At 34.2% G+C, this 27,368-nt stretch overlaps 1 protein-coding gene across 2 annotated transcripts in view; it reads left to right on the forward strand.

Moving 5' to 3' along the window:
* The window catches only part of LOC148621476 (uncharacterized), a 31,696-nt gene that overhangs the window by 2,165 nt on the left and 2,163 nt on the right, over positions 1-27,368 (forward strand). Inside the window, exons 2-11 of one of the 2 annotated variants that reach the window (XM_088575930.1) lie at positions 7,530-7,734; positions 7,958-8,049; positions 8,810-10,851; positions 11,441-11,518; positions 17,989-18,090; positions 18,526-18,667; positions 19,138-19,264; positions 20,340-20,452; positions 21,823-21,921; positions 23,499-24,248. In XM_088575930.1, the coding sequence (XP_088432056.1) occupies positions 7,530-7,734; positions 7,958-8,049; positions 8,810-10,851; positions 11,441-11,518; positions 17,989-18,090; positions 18,526-18,667; positions 19,138-19,264; positions 20,340-20,452; positions 21,823-21,921; positions 23,499-23,500 (3,002 nt within the window). In that variant the 3' untranslated portion in view covers positions 23,501-24,248. Of the gene's footprint in view, positions 1-7,529; positions 7,735-7,957; positions 8,050-8,809; positions 10,852-11,440; positions 11,519-17,988; positions 18,091-18,525; positions 18,668-19,137; positions 19,265-20,339; positions 20,453-21,822; positions 21,922-23,498; positions 24,249-27,368 lie in introns of those variants that run through there. The other variant, XM_088575929.1, reaches the window with a different exon arrangement.

Below are 27,368 nucleotides of genomic sequence, written 5' to 3' on the forward strand. Positions count from 1 at the left end.
GATGCTTCGGTATTTTGCCAATATTTGAAAGAGAGTCCGTTCAAAATTAGAACCTTTGCCTATAAAACACATGAATATCACAGAAATGATCAGACACGGTTATGCGTTTTGGAGAAAATCACAGACGGACAGATTTTAAGACGAAAATATTTCCCCAATTTTTCATAACGGAACATTAAACACAACGAGACGATTTGTACCAATTCCTGCTCATTGAAAACTAATCAGTAACTTTAAACTTTGTAAAAAAAAGTATCTTTGGTTGAAATGTTTATTTTTCAGTCATGCGTCTCAACAGAACTTTCAGTCCGATCCCGGAAATAGTTTAGCTGGCAATCTCAATAGTATTCAACTGAGCATAACATATATATTAACATCGGGAGCACCGTACCTGTAAATATGATGCATTCACGCTAAGTTTTTTTTACCCCGCCAGCGATGTGATCAGGTATTATGTGATACCCTCTAAAAAGTTGCGTGTCCCTCCGTTCGTCTGTGGATATATATTTTTTTTAATTTTGCACAGTTGTTTAGTATCATATAATATGGGTTAAGTCAATTTTCATCAAAATCCAAATAGAAGTTTTCGATTTAGGCCATTTTGAACATTTAACTATCTCCTTTTTTCAACATTATTTGGCTGAGTATCACTCAGTGAGCCATTACTGCCCTATTTTTAATAACACATTCATATAAAAGTGCTCCCGTTCATTGATTTTAACTGGATACTTTTAAGTTCTTTCTTACACGACAACATGAAAAGTGTTTGTTTACATTTTCAGAATGAATTTGCAGAAACAAATGCCCTTTAAATGTCCCACTTGACTTTATCTATCGTGTTTTAAATAGAAAAGGTTGCTTTTACAAATTTTTTACTAAACTAAAAATGAAACAGGTTACATTAATATGTGTTAAAATTTCAAATTCTGACCTTGGGTTTTTTCTCATTTTTCCAGGTACAAAATGCATACAATTGTTATAGTACTAGTTTTGGTCCAAGATACATAGGTGTAGTACTTTATTCATTGATAATCGGCTACAACCAAATTATTACTTCAGATTAAAGGGTTATCACTAGAAAGGTTTAAGAATTTTTCTATGTAAATATTTGCATTAGTATATTGGCTGTTTGATTTGATCTCTAAAATTATTATTTTACCCTCAAGAGGTCAAGTTATGAACCCCGATGTCAAGATTTGTTTTCATTCTTATACTGCATGGTTTGTTGGCTTTTTGAATTTCAACAATGGTTGATGTTAATATTTGCTATTTATTTTGTGAAATATGATTTTGAATAATATGAAAAACCATTCTTGTTCATGTGACAAAGGTCCTCGATCTTATATCAAGGGTTGAAGCGTTGTTTAAAAAAAATGATAAAATTTTGTATTGAGACGCATTATTTGACATTGCACCTATAGCAAACAATCAAAATAGTTATTCATATTTTACCATTTCCCATAAATGGGGTACAGAATTTCTGGTATGAGAAAAACAAACTCGAAAAAATCAGTAGTCATGATGATGGATTAACTTTATCGTCCGCTAGTGTTAAGAAATGACTTGCTTGACTTAACCTTGTTTACTCTCATCTTCCATCGAATTATATTTTTAACACTGTGATCTATCTCCTACAAGACATAGCTCACCATCATAAATTCCTTTGCTGTTTACCTTCTCCAGGAATTCTAGGTCTACAAAATGTACCATTCTCATGTTCTTGTTTGTGATTTGTCTATTTCCATTGTCAAGTCTTTATCCTTAGATTATGTTTTTACTGATTTCTGTTCCAAATCTTGACTCCCTTGATTTTTTTACAGTGCCTCTTCATGGTTATGCAGGTCCACTGGAATTTTACGACTTCAGGCTTAATCTGTCTGGGGTCTAGGTGTTGCAAGGATCCAAAAGGTGCTGAGTGTAGGTCCGCCGGTGTGTGGAAATGCTCTTACTAAAATCACTAACCTTACTCCAGTTATGTGTCAATTAGCTTTTGTGATCAGTGATATCCGGTGGTTGGGTTTGGATCCCTTACAACTTAGTTCCAGTTGTCGGACCAATTTTGATTTACCAATGATATCTAAGAGTTTACTTTATTTTCAAATTTATGATTATACATTTTTCAAATTGCTATAAAGTATCAGTATAGCGATTACTACGAAATTCGAACTTTTTTTTATTCTTGTATCGCAGATTATGTATTATTTGATATAACAACTATTTCTATATTCTGGCTAAATCAATAAAACTTATAAACAGCAATGCTTTATAGGATTAAATATGCTTAAAGCAATTTTATTTATTTGTAATTTTTGATTAATCATATAAAATATAACAAAGTCATTTTTTTTGCCACATGAAACCTACGAATTGATCAGGATCAAAATCTAAAAAGGTGAACATATAAAATATGTGATAAGGATTCGGTGAATTATTCATGAACTTCCATTGAGTGGTGTATAGAACAAGTAACGGATAGGAAATGTGTACCCCGTGTTCTTATGTTCATTTATGATCTCAAAATTGACTAGTATCAAAATTTGAGATAGGAGGTGCATAAAGGGAGTGTAAAAGATAGATGCTGTTAAAGTATCATAAAATACCATTCACTAGTGAAGGGGGAGTAACGGATAGGAGATGGGTACTCTTTTTCCCCCATGTTCATCAGTATATAAAAATATATACTTGGCAAGCGGGGTGTAAACATAATTTATCAAAACTTCTAAAAGCGACAACAAAAATAATGTGAAACTTCTAGAATTTGGTTTCATTTTGATTTCTGCCTATTTCTTTTTATATGCATTTCGTTATGTTCGCGTCATTTCTTGTTTTATTGTGCAAAAAATTACGAATAATTCTCATTTCATTCTATTTCGTTACTTTGGCTTATTTCGTATTCATGTCATTTCGATATTTTCTTTTGGCGTTTCGCTCTTTACAGCTACCATAGTCATCGTGTCGAGGAAAAGAAAACCAATTCAACGAATCATGTATAGGAAAAAGTATTAAAAGACTGGGTTACATGGCCTTTTACCTTTATCCAAGGTCTGCTATATTTATGATGTCGGCCTACTAAGTCAGAGTAAAAGTATAGCAAGTACTATCTTTAAACAAGTACTATCTTTAATCAAAGTACTCATGTAATGAATCAATTTATATCGATCGTTTGAATTGTTACGCCCCAAATAATCGTCAAATTACATTCTGAATATAAAAGACGTTACAAAAAATCGCACACCAATTTCATAATGCATCGTAGCAGTGCGCAAGTTCGCGTAATAGTTAGGTTCAATGTCGGTTTACATGAAACACCTAGATGAATGAACACAAAGCTCTCCGACAAACTGCGTGATTGAACTACAAACAACTGGTTGGCCTTTTCCAGTTTCAAAATAGCTAAAACTAGCTATATTCCTCAGTTGATAAGCTTTATAACTCAAGTGCTACGCAGTTATCGTATAGACACCTATGTTTCATTTTAAGTGCTTAGTTTCTTAGGCATCTATTTCCGGACGCACGTACATTTACATAAAGGCCAAAGTTGTAGAATACAATTTTAACAATTATGTATGGTGCAACACTAGCCATACACTTTCATCTGTGTCAACATCCCTTCAGCACCATTGTATGGAGTGTTCATATCACAACTCATACGTTATACCAGAGCTTGCCGAAACTACGCAGACTTTTTGTATCGCACTAGAACTCTAACAAATAGGGTTCTGGAACAGAGTTATGTTGCTACAAGATTGAAGTCATCACTACAGAAGTTTCATGGCCGTCATCATGAACTCGTGGATCGTTATGGTGTATCCATCTGCACCATGAAAACTGGTTTATTCAACGGGTCATAGTTTTCCTTTCCTCGTTTGTCTACCCCGGGCTTGACTCTTTATAGAAAAGCAGAGGACGCTTACCCTACCGTACACCTGGTCCATACTCCCAGTTTTTAGTGGAGTCAGAGTTGCTCATTTGCTTTTGTTACTTTGTATGTATGGTTTTAGTTGCTTTATGTTCTTTGCTGTGTATGTCTATTTTCCATGTCTGTTTGTCCCTTGATTACATTCGTTTGATTACCGCTATAACCTTGCTTCCCTTGATTACTCTTTAAGGCCCTGGAGCACCTTGAGCACTTGCAGCTCTATTAATCTTTACATATGGCCAAAGTAGCCCAACAGAATGATTATTGCAAAAAAATGCAATATCACTAAACCACAGACTGACACCATTCCCGAGAAATGCATTATCGAAATTCCTATACCATCGTCTAAGCAAATTTTATTTCATTTTGTCACCTCCGGGCATCCGATGTCACGAGGCGGTAATTGTTACAAAAATACACGATACAATGAGTGATACATCGGGATGGTTTCAGGGGTTATGCTACTCTTTTTTTAAAACATTTGACAAAAAATGAGTGGCAAATGATAGCATGGAACCCCTTATTTTATATAAGTTTCTTGGTCGGATCTACTACCCCCTTTTTGTAAATAATTGGATCCGTCAGGGCCTGCATGAAATATCAGAAAACAGCCTCAGAATTCCGACTATTTATAGCCTTGAAGGGTTTTCATTTCTATCTATATTATGCGGCTAAAAATAAATAGACAACTTTAATATATCGACAGTGAACGACTGATTCTTAGAAATAAACAGGCACTGATAAGAGATAAGAGGTCAAATATTTTTAAGTGGATCATTGTTACAATCCTAATTAATCAAGTTGTTTATTGGCGTAAATAACATGGAATTAAATTTGCTATATCAAAAATACTTATAAAGTTTATAAAGATACTAAATATCTGCATTTGAACCTAAATGGAGTATGCCAAAAGAACTATTTTCTCTGCGGTAGTGTAAGATATTTGCAGATGCTATCAGGCTTTACAAATCTAAAGGCTCTGGCGATTGCTATATCAGTTCTGATCTTCGATCTAAATTGATAAAAATAAAGATAGCCGACACAGCAAAATTTGTTCTTTTAACTTATAAAATTCTACATTTCATTCAGGAAATAACACATGGCACGCAATTTTTATTTTCGATACAATTTTTTCGAACGCAACTAAGTCATCAGTATTTGGCCAATCGGGAAACAGAACTGTGATCAGGTGACTTGCGTTTCCATTGAAGAGCGTCTTTCAGGTCAAAGGATAAAAAGCGAAACTATACCGACTGCGTCGAAATAAAATAGCCGACGCATATTCTCGGTTTGTTAATATCCAAATATTATTAAGATTTTATTTGGTGAACTGTGTGGTTGCATTTCAATTATTTTATTGGTTCAGCAAGTAAACTAATTCCAATTATTCAATATATAAAAAGATAACTCAATGTATAAAAGTGATTGAAAATATTCTGTATACCAATGCCCCCAATGGAGCCTCAATGCCACAATGTCACAATGTCACATGGTGTAAAAGGGAACACAATAATGCGGACTGCGTCAGAAAAAGATACCCTACGCACATTCTTGCATTGTTAATATGAGTTAAATCTGATTAAAGATTTTATTTGGTGAACTGATCATTGTACTATGTTTCGTATTTCCATTATTTTATTGATCCAACATGTAAACCCTTTCCTATTATTCAATTTATAAAATATTGTTCAATATAGAAAAGTGGTCGAAAATATTCCGGACACCCATGCACACAACGGAGCCTTAAATTGCACGGTTGCTACCACATTTGTCCAATAAAATGCGAGGTTGTAAGCTACATCGGTTAGGTTGCCATGGTTAAGCATCATGGATGTAACGTGATGTTAAAACGAACTCAATACCAATTGTGTCGAAAAAAAAAACAGATCAGCGAATAGGCTACAAACCACTAATGTCACTTCCCATAGGCTTCAATGCTAATTTCACTAAGTTCAATGAGTTATGGAGTTTCTACCTTAAGTTTAAGCGGAAGAAGGCTATGCATCACCTGAAAGTTGCATGTGTGCACTAATAGCCCTGAAAATAATATGCGGGGTTTACTACCTTGCAGTGCGTCAACAGCTCTAGAAGAAAATGAGCTAAAAAATAGAATTGGAATTCTCCTACATTTCACGAAAGGGGTCTTCATGCAGAACTCATAAAAAATATTTAATTCAGTAAGTTACAGTGACCATTGTATGTAGAAATGAAGGGAATATAATTCCTTGCCAGACACAAGCTCACTTTTGCAGATTTGATGTGCACTTTTTCCACAGCAACATAACACAAGTGCACTAAAACTTGTGTGGGAAAGCTCATTGGTCGAATTAGTGGTATGTAACCAATAGAACCACGGTTTGTTCCAATTGAAAGTAACGTTAAGTATAACGGTTTGACAAAAAAAAAACCAAAAACAAAAACAAAACAAAGAACCACCAAACTTCGTTTGGACATACAGTGAAACCTGCCTATACTGAACTCCATTTAGACTGTAAAATTTTTATGGTTTTGCCAGAGTACGCTTTACCTAAGTTCAAAATATATATAAACTAATATAACTAAAGGACTTCAAAATGTGTCTGGTTTAGAAAGGTTTTCGTTTTATTCAGCGTTGTGTTAAGACGGGTTTCACTGTTCATATTTACTGCCTTTGAAAAGATTTGGAACGTTACATGGTAATACCCTCGTTTGCGACTCGATACATAATCACTATTGTATACATAATTTATGTACAAATAGCGTAAACCGGGCATACGTCATTACAACGAAGTCTTATTATGTGAAAACGTCATGCTTGTCACAAATAAGTCCAGAAGAAGGAAGTTTTAAAAAAAAAAAGCACAGGTCTGCGTTAGTAAATTAATCCAATATAGATAGCGCATGTACAAATAACGTTATCCGCAATAAAAAGACTACATTGAAAGCAGGTTTTGTTTAGCGGTCTTGTACATATGCAAATAAGCCCAGAAAAAGACCACACATTTGTTTGTGGTAAGGAGGAAATAAAACTAATATTTTCAGCACAGATGTCATATTTTTTCTAATTATCTGTATCCCCGGTCGTAGTATCTATCTTTACCCAAATCACGAGTTAATAATGGAAAAATGCTTTCAACCTAAACACACCTGAATGTCAGTCCCAGTTTTGGTTCCCTTTTAGCGGTATAGGAAGCAACTAACTCCAGACAACGAGGCGGGAAGGGCAGATAACTTTTACACAGCCATCTTATTCGAGGTTATGAAATTACTTTTAAGTTTTTTTTTCTCATATTTTTCTTACTGTCACATTTTTATGTTTATGTTTAATTAGAAAAATTCAATCGATTTCAATGACCTTTGATAAATTTTACAAGAACTGGTCCAAATGATCTTACCATAAGGAACAGTACAAATTAAATTGTGTTGAATTTACGTTTTCTGTTATTAAGGCTCTTTTTTGGTCAGTGTCACTTCAAACAAACTTAATGTTTTTCAAATTGTATAAGGACGAAATTCTTTTTCTTTTTATCTGCGAGACTAATTTCCTTTGCTGGGGACATATCGCTTTAGAAGCGCAGCGGTAATGCGACGTATAGACTAGAATTCCTTATATATATCCTTCTTTTTGCAGTTTCTTCGGTTCAATGCATGGTTCTAGAAGCAAATGTCCATTTGAATGGAATTAAAGGGACCGTAAGATTTAGCCAAAATGGAGGTGACACGAATATTTCTATCCAACTCACTGGCGTTAGTAACCCACAAAATTGGAGCATCAGGAAGAACCGAATGACGTATTTAAGAAAGGAGAAATGTACGGATACACTGTTAGGAACAAAGTAAGACTTATGTTAAGAAGTCTCAGTCTTTTTGTAACAAAATAAGTAAAATTTAGTAACATCTATAATACAGAAATTTAATTCTTAAATCGATACCCAGTGGCAAAACTAAGTGTAATCACTTTTCACAGCTACAGGTCGTCCGTACAAGCATATCTGGTTCGGTTTTTCTGTACTCCTATTAGAAGTCGATAATTTTACTACTGTTCTTGTTTTATTCTAGTTTTATATCCTCAAATGGTTCAACAGATTCGGCTGGGCAGTCAACAGACACCATCACTACCACCGACCTTCCAAATTTAGATGCTTTGACAGGTGAGGCCAATGTAAAAAAAAATTCAGTTACCAAAACAAACAAATAATCGAATTTAGAAGACAGAAACTTTTTGGGATGTCTTCTAATGTTTATATCATTTCCGTAATGTTTCGTAACAGGATAATAAATAACTAATTATTAAAATTATGACCACGAGTTAAATCTTCATGCGTTCTTGGCACGAATAATTAAATATTGATTTTTTTACGATAGCCGATTGTTTATCATACTTGTATAATTTTCTCCGTGATTTATTGCTATTATTAGAAATTTAAATTTCCACCCCCGGTTCGACCCCGACAGGACGTCCCGTTTTTTAGATGGGTTTGTGTTGTTCTTTTCTGTGTGTACTTTTTGCAAGATCTTGCGAAAAAAGCATGGGATTGTAAAAATACATTTATTTACAATCTCATGTCCGATCGACTTAACGCAAGAGGGAGAATTGATAACTGGGATCGCGATTAAGCGCACTTGCAAGCTTTGGGGTAACATTTTTTAAAGTCACAAGTTAGAATACACAGAGATTTGTTCACATATATGTATAGCATAGTAGTGATATTAAAAAAGTTTCAATAGACCCTTTTGTACTAAATGTAGAATTGTCGATGAACAAGTGTAGTGTATGCTCAATATACACTTCCGCGAGGAAACTTCTTTTGTTCTTCCCAAGCCCTACGTCGCGGAAGTATATACTGAGCATGCTCATCAACTTACTGGAAATGGGTCTATTTCTTAATGTTTTGAATTATTTGGTTTTAGGTAGATCAATACTGTTAGTAGATTCTGTTACATCGATACGAACATGTGCAACAATAGAAAATGAAAAGACCGCATTCATTACAGCAACTGCAAAGCTGCAATCAGTAATCGGGGGAAATGTATATTTCCGACAGGCATCTTGGCTGGGCATATCGGCAATGTCAGCATACTCATCAATGATATACACAAATGTCTTTCATTTACAGAACACTGAAACTGCAGTAAACGAAAGCGTTTCTTGGGGTATTTATACAGGTACATGCGCAAATGTTGGTGAATTGTTTAATCCGACCTCAATTACAGTTACATCATGTGACCAAGACAATCAAGTTAATTGTAAAGTTGGTGATTTGTCGTCAAAACATTCTAATTTGACCGTTGGCGAGAAGAAAGATGATTCTATATCATCATATGTAGATACAAATTTACCCTTAGATGGTACTAACTCCATTGTCGGAAACATTTTGGTCCTAAGAGCGACAAATGGTACGTTTTTAACTTGCTCAAAAATTGTTCAGTATACCTACAGGGAAGTGTCAGCCGTCTTTAGCAGGGACGGGGTCAAAGGGCATATACAATTTAGTCAGCTCTCACCGTTTGATGAAACCATTGTTATGCTGAATTTAAACGGTCTTCAGAATCTTGCTGGGGGCTATCATGTTCACAAATGGCCAGTGCCGGAGAAATGGGCAAGTAATCAAAACGTGTGTAGTGATAATTCTGTAAGCGGACATTTCAATCCATTTGAAATCAATACGGCCACTGACCCGGCACCAGGCGTTGGTACAAATGACCAGTACGAAGTTGGCGATTTAAGTGGGAAATTCGGACTACTCACTGGATTGAACGAAACCATTCACAATTACAAAGACTTTAATTTGCCTTTGTTTGGTACCAATAGTATCACTGGGAGATCTATCGTAATTCACCATTCCAATGGTGATCGTTGGGTCTGTTCAACAATAAATTACCCCGAAGCATCAAACATTACCTCCGGCGTTGCGATGTTTACATATCCTGCAATCGGTTATATTGTTTTCAAGCAAAACACAGACATAGATTTAGAAATTGCCGATACTATGATATACATTGAATTGAATTACGGTGATACAACAGGACGGACAGTTGGACATAACTGGCACGTTCATGTAAACAAAATGATGAATGATTTTTTGACGAGTACGGGACGTTGTATGTCCGTCTTAGGGCATTATAATCCATTTTCTGTTGATTTGGATCAAAATGGGAATTATAATTCAGAATGTGGCCCTAAAAATCCATTGAGATGTGAGGTGGGCGATTTATCTAAAAAGCATGGACAAATCGCTATCAGGACTTTAGGCGGTACTATGGAAAGAAATTTTTTTACAGACGTAGATTTGCCACTTACAGGCGATGTGTCAATCATCGGAAGATCAATCGTTATTCACGGCGCGAACTCTGGTAGCAGTAGATTTTCGTGTGCAAACATTTACCCAATCCCAACTCGTAAGGTGATTGTCGAGTCAGGAAAATGGTCTCGCGAATCTACAGCAAATGTAGATGGAACTTTCACAATGACAAGAAAATCGGATGGGTTGGCAGATGGTCTGACTAAAGTAGAAATACAATTGGCAGGATTGTCAGCTATGGCAGATGGATACCATGTCCATGTTAATCCTCTTCCACCGACAGGAAGTTCACATCCTTGCTCTCCTGCAATGGTTGGTGGACATTTTAATCCTTTCGGGGTTAGTGCAACTGCAGGACCGATTGATGGAACAGGAACAGACGATGAATACGAAGTCGGTGATTTAAGCAGAAAATACGGGAAATTCTTGAACGGAGAAACAACATTTACAGACACATTTACAGACACCATGCTTCCTTTAAGGGGTCCATTAAGTGTGACTGGGCGTTCTATTGTTATCCACAAATCGGCAACTGGAGGTGCGAGGTGGGTCTGTGGAAACATAACAGAGGATACTTCAGCTACTGGTGGTACATTGTTTGAAGCTAAAGCTACATTTTCAAGTGGTATAGTAAAAGGATTTATATATCTGGTAAGTTTACATCTACTTATGGACAGGCTAATAGGCATGATGCCATCGATGGGTAATTACTTTTAAAATTACTTCCACTCCACCGGTACTGGTGGATATCTCTTTTTTTTCAGAATAAATATAAATCTAAATACGACTTAATTATACCTATATGTACTGTTGTAACCGAAAAGGGGAAAAAGCTGAAATTACAGTTTGTTTTTTAGAAGCCTTTTTTAAGGCATGCCACATTTTTCAGATTTTGCATGATTCTTACAAAGACAGCTACTTAAAATATTGCTCTGTTTTCACACCAACGTTAAGTGATGCACCCATTAAGTAACTATGACTGCTACACTTTAGGTTAAAAATAGTTTTTGGAACAATAACAAACATTCTGGAAGTACAAATACGTTTTACAAAAAAAAAAAAAAAAAAAAAGAAGAAGAAACGGACAATCTTCCTTTCATTTTTACCGACTTGAAAATTTATATGTACAGTGCTAGATTTACTAAGGACTTATATAATACTGTGAAAATAATATTGTCGATTAATTGGAATTTTGAATTACACTTCATTTATAAGAATTCTAAAAAAATGTTTTTAATAGACGCAGTATATATATAGTGATGGTGGACTTAGTGATACTGGTGTACTGGTGGATCTGTATTATACAAACGGCACGACGGTATGTTCAGAAATTATAAAACTTTTTGTTTGCTTTTTCAAAGGTTCCTTATAAAAGTAAAATACAAGGGGCAGATCCAGATATTTGGGGGATCCATGTTTTTGCCTAAATTTTGCATGAAAAAAGTTCTTTAGACCACAGCATGGTATAAAAAAGTGGTGAACACATGACTAACATAGGCTGCGTCTATTCAAAAATATAAAGAAACTAGTCCTATTAGAACCGAAAAAAATCACGGAAACTCTATTTTATCGTTGTTTTACCACGGGTTGGCCATTTATGTTGTTATTTAATCCTTCGTTATCGCTCGGGGCAACCAATGAAACATAAATGGCCAGCGTTGGTAAAGCAACGATAAAATGGAGTTTCAGTGATTTATTCCTTAATCAATATTCATATCAAGTAAAACATGTTAAACGGACGTCGGTGACATTTTTGGGGGAAAAAATAAGGCCTTGTAGTAAATAAATTGTATTATCACGTGCACGTCGCCTACACAATGATGTACAATGTAGGACCATGTGTGAACACGGCAACCTTAAAAATGTAATGTCTGTCACGTGGCGTGTTTACCGAATGAAAGAACCAGATATGGTGGAAGTCTAATGTTTCAAGGTAACAAAAATATGGAACAAGCACCGTAATTTTCCTAGTAGAGTCGAAATAAATCACGCGCGGAAACTCTTTTCGTTGTTTTACATTATATGTCGATTTAAACACCTCGCTATCGCTTGGAGTAAAATAATGCATTTTTTTTAAAATGACCACACGGTGCTAAAGCAATGATAAAATGGAGTTTCCGTGATTCATATCTTGATGATTTTAAAAATTCTACGTCTAAATTTTCGGGTTGACAACCCAACGAACACGACGCTTACCAAATTTTACGAGCTTACAAGGTGATGGGTACCGCAGGAGGACGAAGCCTTCAAAAGCACCTGATGTCACTCCCTGTTTTTAATGTTAGTATTGCAGGCCCATTATTTCTTTTTTATATGCAATTGTATTTTAATCTGTTGCATTGTGTATGTGAATCGTCTCTGTTTCCTGCTTTCAGGTTATGGCAATGAATTTTGATTTTGATGTCTCTAAATTGTCCATCAGTTTTCGAGTTCAGAATTGCATTTACAAGTTGATTCGAAATAAACTTTACAGCATAAGGGAAAAGAGTTAGTTTTCCCGTGATTAATATACAATTACCATTTTATTTTCTATCATTTCACATTAAATCTATGTTTGATAGAATTTTTTAACTTTCTATGTCAAATGTCCAGTTAGTAGTGTCCAGAATTCTGCCTTAGGATATGTCCAGCACTTTATCGGTTTAATGGTTTAGTCAAAACAAACTCTCTCACTACTGTAATTACGATTCATTCTCAGGAAATCTACTTTTCCGGTTGTTTAAGTGAGTAACTTTCCCCTCTAACATTTTATTCTCTTATTCTATTTCCGTTGATATTGCTTGAAATTAAAGATTTTTTTTTATAGAAAATGGATTTTTCTGTCGAAATTAACAAGACAAGGGTAGTAGACCCTTTCTTTTTGATAAAATTCTAGATAAACCACGGTTTGAGACGCTTTATTAAAAATATCATCTACAATATATCTGCCTAGGAAAATGGGGGCCCTCTTTTGACATTTGAAAAGTATGGGAATACGGAAGGATGAAACTAAGAGTCTGATTGAAATAAAACTATTATTTAAAGGGACAACTTGAAGACTTTTGCAGATTTTCATACATATATTAAAATACTTAGTGGGATGAATATTGTACGAGTTGGCACACTTTGGAGTACTCATAACGAAGTGCAAATACTATATACTGTATTTTAAAATAATGATTGTCTAACCTTTTTAATTTTGTACAAAGGTACCTTAAATACATGAATTAATGTTCGAACAATTTAGCGCAATAAAAGCGTCGCGGTATGTCAGGTGTTTTTGATGTCTGCTTAGTGTAAATTTTCGTGACATGTTAGTCGTCAAGGGTTCTTTCGAGTTATAGAAGTACTGCGCGCCGAGGGCTCGATCGTATCGAATTCGTACCGATGACATTAGACACTGTGAGATATAGCTCAGCGTCCGAATTCTGTGTCTGAGTGGATTATTAGTGCGGTTAAGATGGATAATTCGATTTGTTAAAAAGTCATTTTCCCCTGTACTACATGAAAAATGTTAATTAAGCCGCTACCAACTATTCAGGTATGATGATATATATAATTTGAAAGTAAGAACTACCCGAATATCACAGTTAACTTGAGGAGATGAGGCTCAATAAACACAAAAAATAGAATTAACAGGAAAAAAAAACAAAAGAAAACATGTACATGAGCAGCACAGACACAGCGAAAAATGGACAATGTGCAATTCACTTTTCCGCGGATACGTACAGCGTAAATAGTATTTCTGTTTTTTTTAAATCATTAGCAAATCATAATCTACATATTACACTTTTTAAAAAGGTGTATTTACACTTTATGAAGACCTTTTTGGTGAACTTTGAAAGTATTTACTATTTTAGATTTAGATGATACGCTAATGCATTTGTTACGTTTCACCATATCCGTTCGTTTTTTTTTCTGTTATACGAGGACAACTGTTTTTAAAAAGGCTGTTATTTTGTTTGCTTGGTTCTAGCATCTAAGTGTGTGCTTTGTTTCATTCTTGTCACAACGCAACCGTAGGACATTGATATAGTTTGCCTCTGCTCGTGCACAGTTACATCTGTCTGTTTTGCTGTCCGCGAAAGGTTCTTATCGTAAGCAACTCTTCTGACACTTGTGACAGTATTAGGTTGATTTGACACCATATAACATATAAGGTCTTCTCACACCGCAATTTTGCGGACGATTTTGGGACTTTAAATACTTAAAATTTGACCATGCTCCATTAATGCGTTGTCGTAATAGTGCAAGGAGTGTTTTTCAAAATTTTGATGAAGTATGATTATATCATTTTAATATAAAAATGATAATTACAGCAGTTTTTCCTTCAAAACCATATAAAAAAACATAATATTACAAACATAAAATAAACGGTTAATTATGAAGTTCCCATAAAAGAAATAAAGATGCTTCCCTGCTCTTAAAGTTTTGAATTATAATTTTCGTCGTTGATCATCACATCAAATTTCCAATAAACTATGCAACTTCCAGTTGAACAGATTATGAACTGATGTTTAAATCTCATGTATAATTTTTTAGCATTTACAAACTATTTTTTTTCTTTAAATCATTTATTTATATAGACTGATTACACGAAAATGAAATGAAACTACCGTTGTATAGTTGCTAAAATAGGATTGTTCTATTCTTATATTCTTATATTCTTTTTATGTGCAACTCGGCGGGTGTTTCTAGAAAAGCAGAGGACGCTTACCCTACCGGTGCACTAGGTCCATGCTCCCAGTTTTTAGTGGAGTCCGAGTTGCTCATTTACTTTTGTTACTTTGTTTGTATGATTTTAGTTACTTTATGTTCTTTGTTGTGGATGTCTGTTTTCCATGTCTTGTCTTTGTCCCTGGATTACATTCTTTTGATTACCGCTATAACCTTGGTTCCTTTGATTACTCTTATACATTGTGTGAAGTCATTTCTTTAACTCTTTTACCTTTGCCGTCTTTTTCTGTATATATGTGTGTGTTTGTGGTTTCCTTCTTACCCTTATCACAACGCAACTATGGAACTTAAAAACGGAGTACCTCCGCTCATGCGCATTGATATTAATCGGTTTGGTCGTAATAGTTAATTTAATTAACACCATATACATAAGGTTATCGCACACCGCCAAATTACGAAAGCATTGTGATTTGAAATACTTCAAATTTTATCATGCTCGACCAATGCGTAGTCGAGTCGTAAAGGTGTAGCATGTGAATAATATACGTTTATATCATTTTAATTAGGGATGGGAATCGATATTAAGTTTAGTATTCGAGTACTCAGTCAAGCTACTCGGATAAAATTTCCACGTTTGATGAAAAATGCTGACTTTCGGTTGGAAGCGGTATTGTTTTTATTGCATTGTATATAAAGATATATGATGACCCTATATACATCTTAATGGGAGACATACAAATTGTTACCGATCGAACAGCAGCCTTGGGATTATCTATCTTCATCAATGAACAACTGAACACTGTTTCATAATATAATTATTATTTGTATGTAAATGAGTTATGTACTAAATATGAGCATCGTTAATTTAACGAGTCCGACTTGATAGACACAATTTTTATCATATTTTTCCGGGTAGTAAGCAAATCCGATTACGACTCGTCCTTTCACTTGTCATAACAAATGGACCTCAAACGACATGTGATAAACAATATATTTTCATTTTAGAGAACAATAGATGTTCGTGATATAATAATCACAAGCCTTACGGCTTCTGATTTAATGTAATATTTTGGTACAAGTGAGTGTTGATCGTCTACAAACCTCTGTACAAGAAGAAACTAATCATTTTAATGAACTTTTTGTATGTTATTCCTTTATATTTTGCAAATAATTCATGATGCAAAGTATTATATGGCAATGCTTGGACCGGTCGGTCGCCCTCACCCCCACCCCCAAAAAAATATTGAATATATTAGGGTGACAAACCGCTCCATATTTTGCAATATACCGAACTAAATGTGAACTATTTGTTTTATTATAATTTTTTTAATATATAGTTTACTCTGGCTCATTCGTGTGAAAGAAAAGGACAAAATATGCACAACTTCTTCAATTTTGACTTCACTTTCTTAATTTGAAAGCGAGGCGGTCCATATGATTGTCTATTGGTCTACGTGACGTTCTTTAGACCGTCTGTTATATCTATGAAAGTAAACATTTAAAAATCTTTAAAAGTATCACATTTAGTATTATAAAGAACATTTTGAACAATTGGAACTCAAATGCGGAACTGTATTAAGACGTTTAAAACGCAAACGAGTATCCGAGTATTTTTAAAAACTGTACTCGAGTAGTCGGCCTTCCATCGATAACTCGAGTTTTCGTTCTCGTCCCTAATTTTAATATCAATTTAATGATGTAGCAGATTTTCCGTTATAACCACTTAAAATGTAAGATTTGAATTTTCCATCAAAATATGCTTTCACTTCTCTTTTTGAATTATAATGTTTTTTTCTGTTAGCATGCGTGTATGCAGACTATGCAGACTTCTGTTGCTGAAATTTACGCGTGTAAAATCTATTCTTAACATTCTTTTTGATGATAAAAATGAGAAAATATTTTGAAACTACTGCTGTAAAGTTGCTTAATACATGTATTAGTAGAACTGTTCTGTAATAAAAAAAAATAATGCGAATCCCTATTGACATTAGAGACTTGTAGCAACTACATATCTTGTAAATATTTGTTAATGAGAACTGATCAAATCTTGACATTTCAGTGTCAATCGCACAAGTGAATACAATTAATGTGATTATAAAGTAATAAATATTGCAGACATCCTTATAGGCTTGTATGAAATGGAATATATTTTTTTTAACAATAACAAAACTTCAATTATTAACTATGTATAGTTCAGTATAAATCTTACTTCCGATTGTTTTCCATTCAGTGCCTTATTATACCCCCACTTTGCTTATACCATACTAGCAAAGTTTGGGAGTACATAGTGATAGGAGTGTCTGTCAATCCTTCCGTCCGTACTTTCTTCCTTCCTTCCGTTGCACTAAAAGGGGGCATCTCTTTTCTGTTACTTCTCATATACCACTGAATGGAATTGAACGAAAAATTCACTGATTTTTTTAAATTTATGATCCAAAACAGTTAAGGGGTTTAACATAGCAAAAATATGGCCTTTGTCATTTTGTGAATATTGAGGCCCATCTCTTGTCTCCATTACTCCTCCTATACCACAGGACGGAACTAAATAAAACTTTAACAGAATCGTTATTACATGTTCCCATTTCGTACTCTTATTTTACCAACAATTTGGGTCGCAGGATCAAAAGCGTTATATTTGTCTAATAAGTACCTGTTTTTATTTTATTGATGCCCCTTTTTATTCCCCCACCAATTTACTGATAGAAATAACTTTTTAGCTGATACGCAAGCAATCGTGATTATGGATAAAACGACTTTAAAGACAATTTTTATTTTACACAGTTTCAGTGTTAATTATAAATAACCAAAAAATAAAAACAAAAAAACAAAATAATAATAAAAAAAAATACAAAAAAACAAAAAAACAAAAAACAAAACAAAAGAAATACAAAAAAAAAAGAAACAAATAACAAAGAAACATTGAAAAATGTAAGATGCATTTAACGCAGCAACAAACAAATTTAACTATTTTTAAAGACAAATGTCAACATACAGTTCTTTATCACTATCTTATTGCCATCTTAATTCGTTTACTTTATTCTCATGATTAAGCACTTGAAACTATGACCTACTCGACATTGAAAGAAATTAAAATATTGGCAGTTTTTAACTTATTACCTTTTTCACTTGCAGTCGCCAGCACATAATTGGCATGTGCACCAGAATCCTGTTGGTGAATCTTCCGATTGTATGTCCACTGGTCCACATTATAATCCATTCATGGTCAATACGACTGTGAGTATACAAATTAAAATGAAAAAGGAAGCATTCACTTTGAGTACGAACCATCTTCAATTTTAATTCTTGAAGAAACATACCAGTGTTTGATCCAATTTGGAGTGTTCAGGCGGTTTGAATCCTCATTTTATTGGAAAATATTAATGATTTAAATCCGCTTTAAAAAAAAATCTACCAATAATAGTCTGAAATTCATTTCTTTTCATGAAACCATTTTTATAAAGCCTGGACCCGCGCTTACATGTCTTGTAGGTTCATGAGTCTCGGACCAATTTTCTGAATATTTTGTTCACAAAAATGTGCTTTCAACTAAATGTATAATACGCGGAGATTCTATAATGAATTTAGATGATTGAAAATTTTACAAACTTCCATGAAAATAATAAAAGAAAAGATTTTACTGGAACACTCATTGTGTATGAACTGTTACAGAGCGGATATGATGAGTGCACACCTACCAACCCACTCCGTTGTGAGTTAGGAGACCAGGCGTCTAAACTTGCAAGATACGATATTGGTAGCGGACGAAAGTTTTTTACTGATGTGAACCTTCCAATAATTGGGGAATATTCAGGTAAGTCATAAATAGTTTCTTCCAGACTTACCACGGTATTTTTTGTATTATTGATTTGATTTATTTATGTCGGTATCGACGTATTTCGGAAATGACATACGTCGTTAGGAGGTGATTATGTGTTATAGCGCAGACGCACAGCCTGTGTTATATGTAGTAAGTCATCCCCGTTGGTCAAGACATCTGCAATATAACAAAGCAGTGCGTTACCTGCAAAGTTACTTTTTTAGTACAGATAGGTTTGTCCGTCATAGGCAAAGCCTAAAGTCATATTATTTGAATTATTCGTGTAGTGTATAATTAAACCATTTTCTGTTTAAGAAATTTATAATATTAGCATTATCTCACCATAGAAAATATTTTAACCCATTTTGATAAGTAGGTTATAAGAGTTTTTGTTTTTGGAAATAATGTCGCTTTCGTCTAATTTGAATGCCTTATCACAATAACGTTTAAAATTTATCTTGCAGTTATCGGAAAGTCCTTTGTCATACATTCTGAAAATGGTGGCGGTCCTCGCATTGCATGTGCTGATATAATGCCTGAGAATCTAATGACTCCAATTTTGATGGTGTTTGAAAGAATGAATTTTGATAAGTAAGTTCTGATGTTCTGTTTAATGGCTTATATATGGCAACACCGCCTGCACCAAGTCCAGCGCCCTAGACCACTCGTTGGGAATTTTTCAGACCATTCTATAAGTTTACGTTGCAGGCGGTGTTGCCATAGATGTCACAGCGGTACGAGTTCGAGTCCCGCGGAAGGAACGACCAAAAATTTGCATCGCAAATTTGACAGTTCTAACATCGTTGGGAATTTTTCAGACCCTTCTATAAGTGTACGTTATCTTCCCTGTATCAATTTGATACGATGGAGCAGTGTAGCGAATAGAGTCGTCACATTCTAAGACGTTTGTATAATTTTGATTTGTTGTGACATGCATTATTAATTTGATGCTCTATCCTACATAATAACACCAAGATGAACTGTTCCGTACTACCATACACCGTGTACTAAATTAGAGCCCTAGATTAATCTTACGAGGAGGAATGACCCGGCCAGCGAAAGCTATGTTTTTATATAGCCTAGCTGGTCGAGTGGTCTAGGGCGCTGGACTTAGTGCAGGCGGTGTTGCCATAGGTGTCATAGGTAAACTACTTGACCTTCGGCAACACTGTACTGCTTTCTAGGAATACGCGTGTCATTTCAAACCATCTGACATATTTTGTATTTTTTCATACCTCATCTGTGAACAATCGTAGTCATTGTCATATTTCAGAATCGAATGTCTGTCGATAAATGTGTCGGGCCCATTTGCCGGGTCCATGTCAACCATCATCAGTATATCATGTCTTTCTCGTCAAGTAGCTGTGTACCAGGTCTATGACGACCATCGTCAATATACAGCGTCTAATTTGATTATAAGTAAGGTCTTTTAAATCTCATTAAGTCAAGCAAAAGTTTTTTTTTCAAAGTTATTTTCATCTTTAGCCCTATCTTATTCTTCGTCCTGAGTGTCAGAACGTTCTTGACGTTAGGGGCCTGAACCATGTACCTGATACTAAGAATAGGATTGAGGTTGACTATGACACATTTTTCATTTGTTTTATGAAAGCATGTCAAGATCTATCTTCCTTGACTACTGATCATTTAAAGGCATTCAACATTTTAGGACGGCAATGGTGAATCACTTGGCACATGCTTTGAATACCAGTTCAACAAATCTCGCAGTATCAGCAGCCATAACCGATGGAGATTGCATGTCTGTCAACGTTTTTGTCACCGGTAAGACCTTTTTGACACATAGATTTTTAAGATAACATTGAAAACAGTATGAAGGCCCGATCCGGATGTAAGCGGTCCAAATTGTATGTTATTGCAGTCATGGGTAATTTTCCTTGTAATAAGATGATTTTACTCATGTTATTTAGATCCGATTTGAATAGACTTGCAATACATATATATATAAGACTACCGCAATATGGTAGTAACAGAAAAAACTACAGTAATATATAAATTTAAAATGGCGGAAGTCTTTAGGATTTTAGTTTTAACAGTAAGTTTTTTGTACAGGTGGAACACTAGTAATGTTTCTACACTGTTCATGGAATGGCATTTATCAGACCCTTTTACTGTTTTCAGTGAAAGAAGTGGGAATAATCAAATCTTCAAAGCAAGTAAACATTGATGGATTCATTATCATGTCTTTCTCTTCAAGTAGCTGTGTACCAGGTCTATGACGACCATCGTCAATATACAGCTTCTAATAGGATTGTCATTTAAGATTTAATTTATTGGTAAAAAGTCAATTCTAATTCAAGTTTTATTTTGTTCATATGCATAAATTCAGAGTTATGCCATTTGAAAAATAAATGAAGAAATCTAACTTTCATGTATTCGTTGATAACTACAAAATATTTAGGTGAGGTATGATGGCATTGAAAACTATTCTATAAAGTATCAATTTCGAAAATGTTTTTACTATTTTCTGGTATGAGCTTTAACGAGCAGCTAGGCAGGTGTTTTACAAAAAGCAGGAATTGTTTACCCTCTGGAGCCACAGAGTCTATTATGGAGTTTAGTTGGTTCGTGTCGATAGTTTCTGTTTATATTTTCAGATTATAATATGTGTGACTTGATTTTTTCTGAAATATATTTTGGTGTAGGTCTTGACTGCTAAAACTATCATTCATATTATTAATCATTGAATTTCCTACGTGTAGCAAAAAGCCATAGTAACAAAGCAGTGAACGAAGGGGGAGCTGAGAGGGATCTTTAATTTATTATGTTCGAATCCATATTTTGAAAATTACCATCAATCTTATTAGAATAAATACGTTTACATCAGAAATTTTAAATTAATCTAAATAACCCAAATCTGAACCTCCTCGTCAAGAAGATGCAGAAAGAGAAACAACTCTCTTTGTTGGAATGTTTAATAATGAATGTTGAACTCATTCAAACTCCCTTCTCCTTATTCAGTTCCAGCAGAAGAGAAGGGTAACTTGTTGATTGAAAGATAAAAAAAAAGAAACAGAACAGTTTTGAAATTCAGTGTCATTAAGGTGCTAAAGGACAGAGATGGAATATCATATCCATGGAAACATTTCGATTTGCTCATCTGTTTATATTACATGTGTTTTATTTTGATACAGGAATGGATGCCCAATCTATACATTCAAAGCTCATTTCGATGACGAATACTCAAGATAAAATGTTAGGTGCATATGCTGGATCTGTCACTTGCTGTTCTTGTAAGTAAAAAAAATATTTTAAATACTTAATCGGTAAATTGTGACTTAACAACGCATTTTTTAGTAAGACATTATTCTAATACTAGTGAGGGAAATCTCAAGTACAGTACGAGGGTAAGATTTTAACTTCTCTAACGAAGCTTCGCCGAATTAGAGAACACTAAAATCTTACCTGAGGGTGTTCGAGTTTTTGTAGTCTGGCATTTTTGGCGGTGTTTGATTGTATTTCTCACTTTTGATATTAGTTTTTTTTTATAAGTATGCCAATTCAGAACGCCCTGTACTTGTAGAGTAATAACATTATTGCCATAGTAGAATTAAGATAGACGATATTTCCAAAATTAAAACATTCACTTCAAATCAGAATTGATTATTTGTTTTGTTTTGACAGCAATATTAAATGTTACATCGTTTGGAAAAGATGTACATATGTTCATTTATTTGGCAATGTCCGTATAAACTTTTTTTCAATCTAAAGCGATGCGACACCATAGCGAAATTTCCATTAGGCACGTTTGTGTCTAAAATTTTATTCTTGTAATGCATACTCCTCAGTCTTTTACAGCAAGTAATATAGTTAACTTCAGAGAAATGAGTTCTCTCCCGTTGACTAAATGACAATCATCTGATGAACTTTCTTAGGTTGTTACCTGGACAGTTGACAAAGAGATTAGTTTAGCTTAGAGTATCTATTAAATGATAGAAGGTTGAAATCATGTTAAATTTACAATTAACTAACCAAGACATTTCATCAGATAACGGTCATTCTAACAAAGGAAGGCAAACTCTATTCGATTCCCTGAAACAGTAAACAAGTGATCCAAGGCTATAGTGGTAATCCAGGGACAAAGACCAGACATGGAAAACAGACATACACAACAAAGAATAGAAAATAACTAAAATCATACATACAAAGTAACAAAAGTAAATGAGCAACTCGAACTCCACTAAAACCTTGGTGCACATGGGCCATGTGCACCGGTAGGGTAAGCGTCCTCTGCTTTTCTAGAAACACCCGCCGAGTTGCTCATAAAAAGTCAAGTCCGGGGTAGACAAACGAGGAAAGAAAAGAAAACTATGACCCGTTGAATAAATCAGTTTTCATGGTGCAGATGGACACACCATAACGATCCACGAGTTAATGATGACGACCATAAAACTTCTTTAGTGATGACCAATCTTGTAGCAACATAACCCTGTTCCAGAAGCCTATTTGTTAGAGTTCTAGCGCGATACAAAAAGTCTGCGAAGTTTCGGCAAGCTCTGGCATAACGTATGAGTTGTGATATGAACACACCATACGCAAGTGCTGAAGGTATGTTGCCACAGATAAAAGGAAAGTTGCCAATTCTGAATGCAAAGTCATCACGTTTGTCGTAAAGTTTGGTCAGTAGTAGTGATTATTCTGCAAACATTTCCAAACTAATCACTATTACATTCCTAAGACTAATTCATTCCTCCGTCACACTTTCAAAAAATGATGAAACTCACACCTTTTCTATCTGAAGTTGTAAATCTTTTCCATTGTTTAAGTACATTCAATCACTATCTACTACATATTTTCCGTTTCTTATCAGAATAGTTTCAGTCATCAGTACCAGTTTCTTTACACCGAGTGAGGAGAATTGTGGTAGTTTCCAACCTTACTTTGCCTTTATATTGCCATTTGCTTTATTATGGACTCTTACTATTTTGGTTGTTTCATTTTGACTTTTGCGTAGAGTTTGTCTTTTGTAAAAAATCCTTCATTTGAAATGAATTTCTCCCGTTCACTGTCAAACAAACTACATTTGTATTTTACATATTTTCTCTAAAAATCTTCGTTAGTTTGACAATTAAATATATCATGTTCTTAACAGTACCAATATTACCTTTTTGACATTTCTTATCAAAAATATTGTGTTTTATTGCATATATTTATTTAAGGTAGATAATGCCTATTGAACGGACCATCTTTCTTTTTGACATCTTGCAAAATAATACATATAGTTTTTAATTTGCAATAATCAGTTGTGGTTTAGGCGTTGTAAAACATTTACCTGTAAATCATATAAATATTTGTTTACATTAAATTGTGTTTTATACAACGAGAATTAGGTATGATCTACTTTGAAAATTTTTACCACTCGGATGACACCTGTCTTTCACCTCTTTACGAAGGCTGTTATATGTAAGTGTACAGTTTTACATTTACAAGGTGTCTTTATTCTGTTACTCTTCAAAACACTTTGTTCGTTAGTAACAGTTCTAACATGTCAGTTTTCTTTTTACATGCTATCGGTCGAATGTATATGTGTCGATTCTAAATAAATGTTCCCTTTACAAAAGTTCCGTGAGTACCACTTTCTTTGCACCGAGTGAGGACAATTACGAGGGTTTCCGACTTTTTAGTTGTTTTATTTTTGTTTTACCTTGATATTGCCATTTGTTTTATTATGGACCTTTATTATTTTGAATATTCCTTTTTGAGTTTTGCCTATAATTTGTCTATCAGTTTGATAATTTTGTTATTACCCTTTAATTTATTTGGGGTGGTTTTCTGTCTCTCACTGTCAATCAAACTATTTTACCTATCTTATCTGAGAACTAGCTGTCATTTTGACAGTAAAGTAGTTCTTTTTAAAACGTTACCGATGTTGCCATTTTGGCATTTCTTATCAAATGTTTTGGGTCTCATCACATATATTAAAACCTATTATAAAAGCGCCTTTTTCTGTCATTTGGCAAAGTCATGCAGTATTTTGAATTTGCAATGAGCACTCTGTGTTGTAAATGGTGTAAAACATGTATCTGAGGGAAATTAGTTTTTGGCGTTTATCTGTGTATGATTTAGTTACAAACATTGATTACAAAACCTCTTTCAGTGGGGAGATAGTTGGCGGGAAAATATTTTATAGAAATTTAATTGTAATTTCAGTTTTTTTTTATATTGCGAGAAAAAAAAGTAGGGTGACCCCAATTCTTGGGTTTTTATCTTATGTTTTGTAGGGGGTGTACTTACGAGAGAATGTCAAATTAGTGTCATTGATACAGATTATTTAAACATTCTAAACTCCAGTTTTTTAGCTCACCGGTCCGCAGGCAAGTGAGATATTGCCATCACTTGGCGCCTGTCGAAAAACTTGGCCTTCGTTACAGGGTCAGACAGCAGTTTTTCGTATATATCTCCGAAAACATTAGGATCAGCCAAATTCTGACGTAGGGTAAAAAAGTGGTCAGCATGATGAGATCTACCTGTTGTCAAATTTTCGTTTTACTTTATTAAACCATGTTAGAGTTATTCTGACGTTTTTTTTTGCTGTTTTTAATTTTATTTCTTTCAAAAATCTTCTCCTCTGACACTATTCGACCAGTTGGAACCAAACTTGGTATGAATGTTCCATGGGGTATCCTGCATAGAACTGGTGTGGGGATATTTGATTCTAAAAAAAACATGGGTGCTGTTACTAAAAATAGAACATAAACGTCAGACAGTAGTTATTTGCATATATCTCCAAAACCGTTAGGTTAAGCCAAATTCTTTCAATAGCTGAAATGATCTTCATTATTAGGCCTACATAAGTCTTTAGGAAAAAGTATTCAGAAGACCTTTTGTGAGAGTTATTGCCCTTGAAAAGGAAAAAAATACTTTTTTTACAGTTTTCAGCCAATATCTTGAAAACTATGATAGATAGAAACTGTTAATTGCTGAAATGATCCTTATGATAAGTTCTACCAAAGTCTTATTGATTCAAAATTGTTGGACAACTGGTTAAATTAATTGCCTTTGAAAGGCAACATTGAATCTAGTGAGCGATTCAGGCACCTGGGAGCCTCTTGTTTCTAATCTTTTCCAAGAAAAGGGGGAAATCCCTACATCTTTCGTAATCAAGTTCAGTGGCCTATGTATTTGTATTGAAATTTTACTGTATATATGTTTATTCAATGTCATCTTGTAGAAAAAAAATATGAAAATTAATTTTATCTATAGGCAAAAAAAATACTCAGAAATTATGAACAATCAATTTAATCTGTAGACAAAAAAGTCATACTTTGAAATATATCTATTACTCGGATGACGCCCATGCCTATCGCTTTTAGCTTTACACTTGCTGTTATGTGGAGGTATAAGGTATTACATCTATAAGATGTCTTTTTTCCTTTGTTCTTTATACCCATGCTTTGTTCAAATGTTATCTTTCTAGAATGTCAATTTTCTTCGGTCGAGTATTATGTTTATATGTGTCGACTGTAAATAAAGATTACTTGCTTCATAACTTAATCTTATTTCTCATTAAATCACTTTTGTCTTATTGTCTTCTGTCATATCTTAAATACTTATTTCCAATGAATTGGAGAATACAATTAAATCGCATGAGGAATTGAACTTGGAAGACATGAGAAAGTCTCTGGTATGTATATTTGTGAATAATGTCAACCACAACAAATTTGAACCCGAAAGACATATAAGAGCACATATGTAAAAAGTTTTTGTATAATCTTTTAGCCATTTAAAATGCAGTAAAAATAATTTGTATCACAGTCAGGCATTAACCACACTTCTCTGAAAATACACTCATGTAACTCAATGATTTCGTACTAGTACAGCAATACCTCTTGTGTGAGTGTAGTTGCTACGGACGTGTTTAGCAGGTTACCTTATACTTACTCTCCTTACTCACTTTGTATCGCCTATTCACTTTTAACCACTTTTCGTTATTTGTTTTTATCAAATATATAATTCTTTTACCTATGCTATTCTGAACGTCTTTTACGTGTGGAAATTGCACTTATGGTTGAATACTTGTATCATTATTTAGATTGTCAGCTTCATGTTTAACTCACGGTGTGAAGTTTTTCTATCAAATGATCTGTGCATTTTTTAATATCTGAAACATGTTTCAAATAGTTTTTCAACTAAGGAAAAAAACTTTGGATAGTTCACTCAGCTAATCAACAGGCATGTTTAGCATAGATTAATTTTGCTGAAGGAGGAAAGACGCTTTTTGAATCCTCAATTCTAGAATTGTTTGAACAAAGTAGAGTTCATAAAAAAGAGAGTCTTACATATGTTTTTTTTTATCGCACAATACTTCAAACTGAGTTCGAACAAACTCTCTCAACTGCATGTTCCAGAGTACTTTCTTATTCAATGTCGTTCTGAAGGCGTTATTCACGTATATACAGTTTTCAGTAAAAATCGACGCTTAAAAAATCGCTAAATACGCACACATGATAAGACGTCTACCACTTTAAATACTTTGCGCATGCCCATTCCAGATAAAGTTCCAGTTTAGATTTTAGTTATTGTTTTAAAGCTATTTTATGTACAAACATAATGGAAGAAGCTGTCGATTTTACAAGATTTGGCCAGTTGGTTATTTTTTTTCTTAGACTGTTATATGGGACAAAATTTTGGACTGATATTATTTGACTATCTCCTCCTTGGAGACAAGTTTGTCTTTATA

This window comes from Perna viridis, chromosome 3, assembly GCF_037379345.1.
Source record: "Perna viridis isolate PV_CMFRI_1.1 ecotype Kerala chromosome 3, ASM3737934v1, whole genome shotgun sequence".
Taxonomy (NCBI): domain Eukaryota; kingdom Metazoa; phylum Mollusca; class Bivalvia; order Mytilida; family Mytilidae; genus Perna; species Perna viridis.